The sequence below is a fragment of the Chanodichthys erythropterus genome, chromosome 18, assembly GCF_024489055.1.
Source record: "Chanodichthys erythropterus isolate Z2021 chromosome 18, ASM2448905v1, whole genome shotgun sequence".
NCBI classification, from domain to species: Eukaryota; Metazoa; Chordata; class Actinopteri; order Cypriniformes; family Xenocyprididae; genus Chanodichthys; species Chanodichthys erythropterus.
The window spans coordinates 28,204,401-28,218,522 of NC_090238.1; the positions used below are offsets into that span (position 1 = coordinate 28,204,401).

General features: G+C 37.6%; 1 protein-coding gene across 1 annotated transcript in view; it reads right to left on the minus strand.

Annotated features, from left to right (window-relative positions):
• Positions 1 to 14,122, minus strand: part of alk (ALK receptor tyrosine kinase) — a 504,605-nt gene that overhangs the window by 13,402 nt on the left and 477,081 nt on the right. The window contains exons 16-23 of the mRNA XM_067367730.1: positions 12,688 to 12,858; positions 12,495 to 12,593; positions 9,947 to 10,102; positions 8,871 to 8,984; positions 6,498 to 6,684; positions 6,202 to 6,292; positions 5,858 to 5,922; positions 5,629 to 5,758 (exon numbers count right to left, since the gene is read on the minus strand). Of these exons, the coding sequence (XP_067223831.1) occupies positions 5,629 to 5,758; positions 5,858 to 5,922; positions 6,202 to 6,292; positions 6,498 to 6,684; positions 8,871 to 8,984; positions 9,947 to 10,102; positions 12,495 to 12,593; positions 12,688 to 12,858 (1,013 nt within the window). The remainder of the gene's footprint in view (positions 1 to 5,628; positions 5,759 to 5,857; positions 5,923 to 6,201; positions 6,293 to 6,497; positions 6,685 to 8,870; positions 8,985 to 9,946; positions 10,103 to 12,494; positions 12,594 to 12,687; positions 12,859 to 14,122) is intronic.

The window sequence follows — 14,122 nt, forward strand, 5'->3', positions numbered from 1 at the left end:
AATTGTGTGGCTGATTGGTCCAGACGTTACATCCCCCTTTCGGTCGTTGTTGTTCTTTCTATGGACACCAGCGAGCGACGTTGAAGGTGTAGAAAGATCAGACACACCACTGGCACACAAGGCTGGAAGGCTGTGATGGGCTCTGGTTGTATGTGTCTCCTGGAGTGGTGGTCGTTCCATTGCGGTTGATGTAGACAGTAGACAAGCTCAGGTCTCTGAGCTGGTGTTGGGTGAGTGGTCAGAAGCTTGTACTGCTGAGTACTCCTCAGGTAAGAACTGTTCAAGGAGCTATCTTACTAGCGTTAGAAGCTCCTGCAGGTCCGATGCAGGCGTGTCCAGTCGTCCTTGGGCTGCCTGCTGTTGGAGATCCTGCTGTGTCTGCAGGGAGAGGATGCTCCCATCCCTGGCTTCTCCCTGTGGTAGGTCTGGTACCTGGGTCTGTCTGAATTAATCCTTCTCCTTCTGCAGCTGCAGAGGATTTCAGGAAAATGGCTGATAAGGTGTCAAGCAGAAGGCTTTGGCCTCCCCCTCTGTACCTCTGTGCTTGGCTGGGGGAGGTTCTTCTGCTGACTCCATGCGGTGAAGTGAGACGTTTCTCCTGCAGTGGTTCTGTTTGCTGCAGGTAAGAGAGTCTCAGTTCTCTTTTCTTCTGTGTCTCTATTCTGTCAGGTCCTTGTGTCTGTCCCGAGCCTCCATCTCTAGCTGGTCTATGTGGCTTTTAGCATGCATCAGCTCCTTGTGAGTCTCTGTGATCTGGAGTTTGAGGTTGTCCACCTCCTGTTTCAAAACAGTGAGGATGTGGGCCAAGAAAAAGTTGACTTCAGTCAGATCATTGTGATCACACCTCTGGTTTGAGTCATCTGCCTTTACTTCTCTTCCATCTTTGTCCAGTTGCTTTTGGCTCTGGTGCCGTAATTGCTCAGCAGCACTGGTTAGGAGGGTGTTCCTCACGACACATAGCCAGTCCTTTTGGTCTGCCATCTGGGCAGTTAGGCTGAGCATCTGCAACATTTAGGCACGCTTGTGGTGAGAGTAAGGGCAAGAGACTACTGCAAGATCAAACAGAATTTAGGGCTAAAGGCACAGTGAGCAGCCAGGTGTATAAAATACAGCTAGCTTTAATAAATGACTTAAGATGGTTCTTGTGGTCAGATTATTTCTTAGTATTTCTTACTGATGGCTCACAACAGGCTTGACCTCCGAACAAATGGAAAAGAGAAAGAGAGAGGAAGAGGAGAGCTTTCCTATTAGATTGTGCTTATTAGTGGTGCTCAAAATTATGCCATAGCAATCATTCGGATTCCTTTGTAACTGGCTCATAAAATTGAAGCAACTGTTGTAAATAAACAAAATCAAGAAGGAGAGTATGTCTAGTTGCTTGTGGTTATATTGGGAAATTAAACCACACAAGACTAAACAGGAAAATGTAAATAAATCACATAGATGAAAGAAATAATACTAGTAAAAACAAATAGCTGACTGCTATTATAATTAAAATCAATAAAATATTTAAAGAAGTGATTAAAACAACAGAATGACCTGGTATTGGGAATAGTCAATAGCACTAGTGATTAACAATTAGATTAGCTTTGGAAATCACTCTATAGTTGGTCACAGCTGCAGCGTGTTCAGGACCACACCATGTGTGTGTCCCTCCCAGAAGTTTAGTCAACGTGTTATTGAAATATCTCAATAAATCCTAGAATTCTTCTTTAGTTAAACAGTTTACATGTAATTAAATTTAGATTTAATCACCCTAGTAACTGCAGATTTAGCTGAACAGTGTTCAGGGAGAAATGCACCTAAGTGCAGGTGAAATTAGCTGAGAAGAATTAAAGGTAAGGAAAGAAAGAAATCAGAAAACCAGGAATGTGGTTAAGGGAAATTGGTTTAGATCAGTTCACACTGCATACACACAAGCTATAGTTAAAGGCTTCACGTAAATGATGCTAACCACTAACTGTAGAAGCTATTAGTTAGCTTAGCCTGAGGTGCAGGGCTGCTAGGTGAGGTTAGCTTAGCCACCTAGCCTGGTTTGTTTACAATATGGCATCACAGGGTGATGAGTTAGCACTTCCTGTGACAAGTCGTTGTCATGGGAACCAATGCACATTTGGGCAATTCAAACAGTTTATTGAGACTGTCTGCTCATTTCAAACAAGTTACGTATAGAGTTAAAATGTGACGCTTATACTTTCAGATTTTCAAAAACTTGATAATACATTCAGTAAAATGCAAATATGTTTTGGCATTTGCAAATTTTACTCATGTAAACTCTTCTCTCTACTTTAAACAACGTCTTGTACTTGTTTAAAGGGTAATTACACAGTTTGCTGTAAGTCAAAGCTTGTTTAAGCATGTATAGTTAAGTCCGTCTTGTGCATGAATACTGATATTCCTTTCAGCGAGTGAAACACAGTTTTGGTCAAAAGGTAGCTATGCTTGTAGGTGCAGGCAAAGTTTAGATGAATGACATCAATCTTAACTATAACAGGGGAGCATTACCCAAATCTACATTTATATAACACTGTACTGAGATTCATTCATCAGAAACAGGTTAAGCAATACTGCAATTGGTATTTCTCCAACCAAAGCAGAATAATCAATTCTGGTACAGTTTACATGCCGCTGAGCTGAGATTCCTTCGTCAACACAGGCTTACGCTCTAATACTGAGATTAGGATTTCTTCGCTAAAATCAGATTAACTTTACACTGATACCATTTGAACATATGCTAAAATGTGTCAAGAGTAGACTCTTTCAGTTATAGTAGAGATGTCAATTCAAGCCATCACTTTATCAGCATCTAACAAGCCAGCAATTAGTGACCAAAATGTGCATCGTCTGACATATTCTGACTGGAATTATCAAATGCACACTTTTAAATTGACAGTGGTTTAAGCTCATAATCTTTGTTTATTCATGCCCGCATTCTCCACCATTTGTAGCAAATTAGCTCAAAATAAATATGAATAATTAATCATAACTAGTTATAATTAATTATTAATATTTTAATCAGTCAATAAAATTAACTTAATGTAATAAAATTAATATTACAATCAATTAACCTGTTGTTCAATGAACACACAGTGTTAATTGTTTATTAACTAAGAAATGTTCATTTCCAGGTTATGGGAAATAACAATCTTATTCTACTAAAAGCCTGTAGTCAGGACCGACATGAATAGGGACTCCCGTACATGAGCGCAAAACACGGACAACCTTACGTGTGACATGAACAAGACTTTATTAACTAGACTAAACACTTAAACTACTCTAACATTCACACACATACATGCATACAGTTTACCAAGAGAGAGAGAGAAAGCAGAGTACAGGAAGCAAGAAGTTACAGCATTGTTGGACATTCAGCAGATCAACAGCCTTGAGCAAACCATCAGTTTAGTTTTAACAGGCCCTTCTTTAAAAGGGGTAAGGATACTCAATGTATCCGATAATGAGACTAAGTTTGATACTTGCATGTCTCTCCAAGTTGAATTAAAACTGTCCTGATGCAATTTGTGGAGGCTCCCGTTGAATCTTTGCTGATATTTTCTTGACGAAAGAGAACCGGCTGGATTCAGAGGATCTTTGGTGAATGGAAGGTCTAGGCCGAGGCCTGGCACAAGCTTGGGGTTCCTTAGAAGCTTCTAGCTTCTTAAAGCATCATCTTGACGTCAGCATTCATCAGTAAAAGAGAAGAAGAGGAGGAAGAGCAGGAAGCGAGGGGGTTCCTTGTGATCAGTGAATATAAGGGGTGAAGATGTCACACCCTCTTGAGGTGTCTGAGCCAATAAGGAGTTCCCCTTTCAGAGGGAAGTTTTACGAGTCTTTGTTCTGTAGCAAGATATTAGCATAAGACACTGGATTGGATGAATGAGAGAATAACCTTCTAGATTCTTATAATACTAATGTGTCACAGAGTTAGTAACATGTGACATAAATTACCAAATAGGAAATGAAAGTTGGAGTCCGTAGATACCAAGCATGCTGCCAATGTGATCTCAGTTAACTATACATTTGCAACTATGGAACATTAATACCAAAATAGTTCAAAAGAGAGAATTAATACATAGAATAAAGCCTATAAAAGGAAAGTCATGAGATGGGAAACTTGGATACATGTTTATACATTTCCCAAGTGGTTATATAGAGAATACATAGGATTAAGAGAGTTTATTTGTCCTTCTCAGGAAGAATGAGTCACTAGTCTCTCCAGAATTCTTCTGGATCATAAAAGTACCATATAACTGTAACAGGACACCTAGGTTGGCCTGTGTGCTAGCAACATTGGGATGCTGGTTACAGTTTTAGGGGGATGAGTTCAGAGAACTTTGATAGGGAGAGTGAGTTTATGGGTAATTCATTAAATACAATGAATAATTGTGTGGCTGATTGGTCCAGACGTTACATATTAGCAACATTAAAGACATAGAAAAGTTTATGAATGCTTTAATCTAATACGGAATTCATGGAATTAATCAGTTGATCCTGTTGCATTTATGATAAATTATATTATGTTTTGATCCATATATATATAAATAATCTATATGTTATATATTCTTTTTATACTCTATGAATGTGGCTATGTTTAAGTATTGGGTAGGGTTAAGGGATCTAAAAGAAATAAAAAAAAACAAAAAAAAACGTAAATATCGTATGCTTCTAAATATGCAATAGTGTTTATGTTTTAGATGCTGTCAATACCTTCATATTGTACATTTAAGACATACAAGCGTACAAAAATCTATGTTTGTGTCTCTGTAAAAGGTACTAATACCTACGCATAAACGAGACAAGACTGGAGTCTTGCGAAAAAGTACACGTACTTATTACAAAAATAATATGTTTTATTGAATATATTTAAGTGCAAACTAAATGTAATAAATGAAACTAAATTGCATATTATTTACAGTTAAAATGTATAATAGTTTACATTTATATTAAATGCAATTTTATTTGCTCAATTAGGTAGGACTTTGTATGTAATTAAATAATTGTATTGTCTTTGAAATAAATATAGTCTATTGAAACTTTTCCCTCAATAAGCTCCTAATTTACTGCTTATTAATAGTTAGTAAGGTAGTTAAGTTTAGGTATTAGGAATGTAGAATAAGGCCATGCAGAATAAGGCATTAATATGTGCTTAATAAGTACTAATAAATAGCCAATATTCTATTAATATGCATGCTAATAAGCAACTAGATAAAAGACCCTAAAATAAAGTGTTACAAAAACTTTAAATGAAATAATCACACTACAGTTAAAAATATAACCAAGTACTTTACAATTTTTGGTGAACTAAGGGTGTGTTCACACTTGACATGTTTGGTTCGATTAAAACCATCTCTGGTGCGATTACTCTGTTAGTGTGGTTTATTTGAATCAGTGTGAACACTGCCATTCGAACCGTTGTGCACAGAGAAAAATGTGGGTCCTTGGTCCACTTCCAAACAAAATGCGGTTCGTCTGAAATATGATTGCAACCATTATGAAACCATATCCGTACCAGCTGGGCCGGATCGACACGGAATGAACGGTTAAGCAACGAGAACAGTTTGGCCCGACAGTGGAAAAACGGCTTCTATGTGTGAGTATGTGTGTGAATGTGTGTGTGTGTTTCCCTACTAGTCTGGGTCTAGTTTCCCTCAGGAAACTCTTGAGATCCCCTCCGGCCATCAATTCCAGCAGAATGAAGCGAGGCAGAGCCTGGAGACTCACCCCGATACATCGCACAATGTTTTGGTGACTAAACTTGCTGTCAGATGAAGAGAAAAAGAAATGTGGGCCTTTTGCCATTCATCCTGATAAATCAGCATATGAAATGATGTATCCTGTGTGCTTTTTTTTTTTTTACCTGATTATTAGGGCTTCCATTAAAAAGTCCAGTTCGTCCTGCTCAGAGCACACCTCAGGAAGGGTCTAATCAAAGAATCATTTGATCATCAAATCTATACACATCATTAAATCATATTTGTAAATATGATTTACAAATCAAATCAATCAATATTCAAATATTAGAATATATAATTAAATTTGAAAACAGAACTATCATTGTAATAACAGTTCAGAATACTACCCTTTTTACAGTACTTTTGATCAAATAAGTGCAGCCTGGGTAAAAGACTTCTTTGAGAAACATTAAAAACTCTTACTAACCCCGAACTTTTAATCAGTAGCGTGAATATATGCAGATCTTACCTTTACAGCCACCTGCATCGGGCTAGGCTCCCCTGGTATCCCAACGGCTAGTCCTTCATAGACTTCCCCAAATGCCCCATGACCCAATCCTCTACAAACCAAACATATATTATTGTTACTCATTTTGTCAAACAATATTACTCCATATATTTCACAAAATACATTTAAGATTCAATTATTAGAACATTCATTTTTATCGACTGTATAATGACACTTCTCAGACAGATGCTAGCACTTGACACTTAAAAGAAATCTTCAACCCAACTGAACAGTAGTGACTTAGTGATGCTCCTAACCTGGTGAGAGAGATGTTCCGCCGTGGAACCTCCTTCAGGTCATTGACTGAGGCGGTCTTTCCACCAAAGCAGTAGTTGGGATTGTAGTCGGTCATGATGGTGGAGGCTCTCAGTTTGCTCAGCTTACAGTCGGGACTCTGCAGCTCCAACTGGATAGACTGGAGCTCGGTGTGTTTACGCCTGTACACTGGAAAATAATCAGCATGGCATGATATTTTTCCATTTTTCTACAAAGCTGCTAGCGTAATGGGGCTGCTGGCATTGTTAATTTCAAGTTCAATGTGGAAATCAAACTGCAGTATAATAACCAGTGTTGTTATTATAATTTTCTTTTACAGTTTAGTTTTAATGGTGCAAAAATGTGATTATTTTTAGTTATTTATTTATTTTGAAAATGACTTAGAGCTATAGAGAACAATTAAAAGAGTTACAAAACAATACAATAATAGAGAACAATTAACACTTAGTTAGAGAGTTAGAGAACAAATAATCACAGGATTGCCAAAGTTTGCAGGGTTCATGATTTAGAATCTTTGAAATATATTTTTAAGTTTAGTTTGAAGTTAACTAAATTAGAATCTAATTTATTCAGTTTGCATTGTAATCATGTTTATTACAAAATCAGATTTCTTATTTAAAAGTCATTTTCTCTGGAATTTTAACAGTTCATTGCAAATTTGTGGAAAGCTATATGGACAAATATGAAATACCACAAACAGTTTTCACAAACAGGCATGTTTGCCCAGGTTTGGTGGGCTTGACCCAGGCAGTAAACACATTAGTGTGGCGCCTGGAAGTCATTTATTCATAAAGTGTAAACCGACAAGGCTTGTCAAAGCCCAGTTAACAGCCCATTTATCATGCGTCTATTCTATTTATCACTCAGAGACTGCTACTACAGTGTAGATGGACAGATGATGTGTTAGGTGTGATGGCACAGTGTGAGTGAGTGTGTGTGTGTGTGTGTGTGTGTGTGTGTGTGTGTGTGTGTGTGTGTGTGTGTGTGTGTGTGTGTGTGTGTGTGTGTGTGTGTGTGTGTGTGTGTGTGTGTGTGTGTGCGTGTGTGTGTGCGTGTGTGAGAGAGAGAGAGAGAGAGAGAGAGAGAGAGAGAGAACCTGTGGTTAATGCATCGTGCAAACAAGATGCCAAACATGAGACATGCATCCTCATTTAGTTTTGAAGCCAAAAATAATGCATCCATTAAAAAAAAAAGTAATCCATATGACTCCAGGGTGTTACTTCTGAAGCGAAGTGATGTGTTTTTGTAAGAAAAATATCCATATTTAAAACTTTATAATTTTAAATAACTAGCTTCCGGCGGACGACCGTACGTAGAATGCGCAAGTCGATTTGCGGTGGAAGAGTATCCTTTGACCTGACGCACAACGTAATGATGAATGTGGAAGTGCAGAGGATAGAGCAAAACAAATCACCGGTCACGGATTATAAATCTAAAATGATCATTTTTAAAAAGAAATGTCAGAGTATTTCGATATAAGAGGAGCTTAAATTTGTTGCACAGCCGTATTTGTTTGAACCGAGAGGCGTCTAAACTTACAATACTTCTACATCCTATGTCAATCATCGTGTCAGAGGATTACTCATTGGGCGCAAGTCGACTTGCGCATTCTGTGTATGGTCGTCCGCCGGAAGCTAGTTTTTGTAATTTAAATAACCATGTAGTATGTTTTTTAATTAATAAAAAGGCAAACACAAAATCCTTCCAGTGCACTGAAATGTTCGCTCCCTAAAAATTCCCACAATGCACCGTAAAAACCAGGGCGCATCGATGATCACTATGTTCCCTTAACATAAGTTCTGAAGTGTGAAACCTAAATCACACGAGTCAAATCACCACACATAATGACACACGATGGATATTTTAACAATACATACAAATACAAACAAACCACTATTTAATTATATTTCAGCATAAACATACATCGCTAGACAGGGACTGAACATAATCTAGCTAGCATTTATAATTAATGGCTGAAATGTTGCAGGTATACATAATTCAAGTATTTATCATAATGTACTTAATTTAATGTAAATAACATTAAAAATAGTCAGAAAAATATCAGTTCTGCTGTTGTTCATAAATACCAGTAGTGACGTTGTACAATGAGGATGTTGTCATGTCACCATCAGCGTCCCAATGTGTAGTGAGCCAGAGTCACGTTCACGATATATTGATTCATGACCTAGGAAGCTAGGGAGCTGATTGAGACTCAACCATAGATGACCCCATACACAAATGTCTGTGATCTGTCTGCAAGTGCAGTATAATCCTCTCTGTTTCCAATACCCAAAAAGGTCAATGCAACTCAGTGAAACTATGCTCATAAACAGGATTTGACATGTTCTACTTACTGATCATAACGCCTGAAACAGCCAACAGCAAAGCAGCGATGAGCGCGGAGGTCCCCACAGACAGACCTAGTGCCAGATGAGACAATGACGGCTGGGGGGGCAACATAGTCACCTCTACATAAACACACAGCAACAAACATACAGTTCACATGAGTCAGGTATATCTCAGTTTAGCTTTTCATATTTGAAACTTTTAACACAGAACAAAGAAAACACTGATGATCCTGGATTATTATGTATGTACAATTTACCTGTGGCATCAATTCCAGGTAACCTAGGTTAAAACGTCAGTGCAAACCCCCTTTAATTTTTTTTTTTTTTTTTTTTTTTAAATTAAGGCTAAAATTAATTTTCATAAGATATATAAATAAAATTGTGTCTGTCTCTTTTGGTAAAGCAAACCATAAATATAAAGAGAATGTTCCCTCTCCTCCCCCTCATATCACATACCTCTGACAATCAGTATTAAGTAGTAAAAGATGGTTCACAGCTATGAGGTAAACTAAAGGCTACATTTTAGATATATTATGGTTATACTTAAAAAAAAGTGGGGATGAACATTTAAAAAAAATTGTTTGTCTAATGTAACTTAATTCTTGAGTGTATGTCTTCAAAACATGTCAAAGTGTTTACATTTTGAGTTTTTTTTTTTTTTGAGCTTTGCAATGCTAATAGTAGCATATAATTACAATGGATCCATATGCATAAACTCACTTATTGTTTTAAACGAAGTTGAGAAAAGCATCGGAGAACTGATTTTATCTGAAATTTGCATATATGAACAGCACTGTAAAATAATCTAAATGAACAAAACAGGAGCTAAAACATATGTGCAACAGTGGAGAGTGTTTTTAGCTTTTTTTTTTTGAGTACAAGCTGGCGAAAGGAGCTACAGTTCACAGTGATGACCTCTGTCAAAAAGACTGTAAATGGAAGAGAATTGAGCTGGGTTTTACAGTGCCGCTCTTGAGAAAGAACTTTGTCATTGAGAGAACACTCTTCCCAGACATTAATTTTACATTTTATAAGACAGTCGTTCATCTGATGGTGGTGAAGAGTGTTATAAATGAACTAACCCGTGACGTTAATGCAGGACACTCCATCTGGGGCCAGAGTGAGCTCTTCATCGCAGTAACACACCATGCCCTCAGAGGTCTCGTGGCAATCTCCTGACTCACAGTGACTGCAGTTCTGCACTGGGTTGATAATAACTTCACCGTCACCTTCCATGCCTGGAAACAACATTACCATATCATACTTATGAGATGGTGAGGCATAGTAGGAAAGCTTGTGGGTTATAATCAGAAGGTTGCTGGTTTGATCCCCAAAGGGGTGAGCTATCACCATTGTGCCCTTAAGGAAGTCACCTTAATCCAGGTGTCTCCAGGGATAGTGTCCCTGTAATAAGGGTCCTGTACTGTACAGTAAGTTCTTTAGATAGGAGCATCTGCTAAATGACTTCTTACCTAAAGGTACACTATGTAACTTTTGGACCTCTAATGGTTAAAAACAAAACAAAACATGCAATTTGTGGAAGAACTTTGTTTAGGTTATGCTTCGGCCCTGCATGACTGTGCGGATGAATATGGTTATCCTACTGCTCATAAAACATCCACTACTAGACTCAAGAGATATAACCAGTTTAGATGGAAAGGATCTAAAACTGACTAGCTGAAGACAATACTGTAGCTACACCCATTAAGTAAGTAATTAAGTAAGTAAACATTTGAAAATAAATTCCAGCACAGCGCTACACAACCATAATGAAATGTCCTTTCACAATAGATAATGCTTTACAATGAACTCTGTTAGAGAAATACATATGGCAATTTATCTGGTCAAAAAAATACCTTACTCACCTTTTGAGTAATAAAATCTCCATCTACGCTTTACAACATTTCAAATCCCCCAGTTCTTGCAATCTCGGAAAGGCCAAGCCAATGTTGATTCTGGTTTTATTACGAGCTCTGTGGCATTCACTTTTTGCCAGTAGACTGTCCTCTGTTCGACTTTTTTTTAAACAGGTAATTTCCTGGAGGTTGGAGATTTAGCTGCTCCATGTCAAACTTTCTCACTCGTTGTGACAAATAACTTATGCCACTCCCACACCAGACATGAGTCAAAGTAGCCAGAGCAACTTTTTCTATTTACGGATATGACGAGACACACACAGCAAGAGACGTATGTATGCAATTTCCAGCGAAAACCATCCCAACAGGTCTAAAATATAAACATGCTCTTAAATTAAAATGCCCTATTTTTTACGGACAATTAAAGCAAACAATAAAACTTTTGCTAAACGTCTTCGGCTAAGAAGCAAACTTTTTGATGGCCCAGTCCTACTTCCAGTGTAGGATATGCTTTTCATCACTTGAAGTCCTCCTGGAACCACATGGAGTTAAGCACCTTGCTCTAAGGCAAAATGATGCCTGAGAGGGACTGTAATCTCAGAAACCATGCAGAATTTGGGTCACCCCAACTTCAGGTACAAACTTAAACTAACTATAGAGATATACCACATTTGTCCACAATCATTTCGATGTCTATTTTCCAAGAAGTTTGTTATTTCACCTCAAATTAATTGGTAACACTTTACAAGAGGGTCTCATTTGTTAACATTAGTTAACTAGTTAACATGAACTAAGAATGAACAATACGTCTACAGCATTTATTAATCATAGTTAATGTTAAATTAAACATTTAGTAAAAAAAAAAAAAAAAAACTTTAGGTGTTGACATTGGTTAATGCACCATGAACTAACATGAATAATAATATTTTTACTAACATTGAAAAATACATTTCTCATTGTTAGTTCATGTTAATGCTAATGCTTTAACAAATGAGACCTTATTGTAAAGTGTTGTTTATTTTCCTATTTAAAATCTTCACAAAAATGTCAAATTGCTTCTTCATTCGAGTCAAGTCCTTCATTTGATTGATAAAGAGGTGCTGACCCAGTCCTCCTGGCTGCATCTTAATTTGTATTGTATGTACTCTATGTATTTCGTTAGTGCTTGGAAATTACATACTTTTGGGGACAGACAGTAGTATTGAAATGTCACATTTGTTAGTCTCAAGCTAAATTTATTATCTTAAGTAACCTTAACTGTTAGGTTCTTATATTTAAAAATCGCTATAGCTTTGTCCTAGTGTTTCTTGCCAGTCTTCTACAACTGAAAGTGTCAAACTGACATAAACACTTTGCCTTTAGCGCAAGGAATTGTATGCAATGTTAGCGCAAAAAGGTTGCAAAAATGCACACTTCAAAAATGCAACACAAATAGGATATCATCTGACCACTTTTGGCATATTATCATCAACAAACTATGATGTAGGGCACACTCCTCATTAATCTTGCATACTAAATAGTATGGATTATATAATGTGGAGAGTATGCAAACAATAAGAAAGAATGCACTTGTTAAACCGAGAAACAAACAAACAAACAAACAAAAACAACAGTGTGGAATGTTGAACACTCAACTGTCTCAGTGTTCCTTAAGTAATGGAAAGAGAGGGTCAGACTCCAATCCTGTATGACAGAATAACCTTACATAGTACATAGTATAAGTGCATAGTGTATAGTGTGTTATTTGGAACACAAAGACTGTTTATTGTTTTACCTTTAAGTGGTTCCAGGTACATCTCGCCATCAGGACTTATGAACGATGTTCCATCATCTCCATCCATTCTGGGATCATTATCATGCCATGCACTGCCCCCTATAGCCATGGAGAAGAGAAGCAGTCATAAAATGTAGCAAACCTCAAAGAATGGAGATATAATATGAAAATCAAGGCTGACATTTAGTCTAACCTCTGTATCCACCACCTCCTCCACCAGCTGTACAGGCTCCTCCACCGCCTCCAAAACCTCCACGAGTTTTCCAGCCCATGACTTGACAGGGTTCCCCACCTTGACCTCCCAAAATGAGTGGTCTGCCACCTTGAGGAACAGGGGCACTGTCATTCCAGCCTCCACCACCCCCTGAAATACACAGAGCCACACACATCATAAAATCAAGATAAAGACACTTGCGCTTCATTTCACTTTCTCTGTGTGGCTAATTAATTTCACAACAGTTTACTTTTTTTTTCTTTTTTTTTTTTGCGCTTTTGCATCGTCCTCCAAGAGATCTAAGAATGTAGAGTGGCACAAAGATTTCTCCAGAGAAAATTTCTCATATGAACATCCCTGTACTTCTAAAGCAGGTCAGTGCTGTTGCTTAGCATGAAACTGCCCAAATAAAATTGTGGCAAATTATTTCAGACGTCAAAGCTGTCCCATTTTGCTGTCCCATTCAGCACATGATTTGCTGAAGAAAATAAAAAAAATCCAGGATCCCAGTCAGACCATTCAACAAGTTATGAATACAGTTTTCAGGGTGTTGTTACACAGTTGCTAGTGTAGGATGGATGGACAGTCAGACAGACATATAGACAGACAGATAGACAGATGGATAGATAGACAGAAAAAAAATATATATAGAAGTTAACACACACCTTACCAAATCTAACGTTTGTGTTTACAGTGCTCTCTGTATACTAGCACTACATACAGAGATAGATTGTAACGCTAAGGGATTATTCACCATGTTTTATGTATATCTGCAGGGAAGAAAAAGATATGTGATGTGGTCAAGCATGAATAAAAAATAATCCAATCTGAAGTGTTGATGTAGGTGAATGAAACATTAGAAAAATAACAGAGACTAGAAGAATATGAAAACAGCAACTGACTCATACCAATGTTTTAGAGTATAGATGACCAAGTGAAAACTCTATACCTCAAAATAAAGTGTGATTAATATGGATCAAACATTGCACAAGTGAGTCAAGCTTGGCTTTTCATGCTATGCACTAATTTCATAATGAAAGCATATTGAATAGAATTAGGAATGAAGGTTTTGTGCTGTGTTCTCTGACCCCAGCAGCAGTAAATAGAGCACAGTGGGGGATCTAGCCTTTGAAAAGAGCGCCACAGATAGAAGCCATACTGAATGCTCTGCAGGAAACAACCAGAGCACCCACATCACATGCAGAAACTTGAACAGATGCACAGCCACGCATGTGCCTTCAATTGCTTAGACTTGAAAGCAGGGCACACGTGTTATTACTGTACTGTTGTTATCATCACCTTCCAATCAGAAAAAAAGCTGGTGAAGAAATCTCAAGAACATCTAAGACCCAGTTTTCTAAAACTAATTTGCAGGATCAATCTCTTTCAGCCACTGCTATAGTAAATTTGAAGA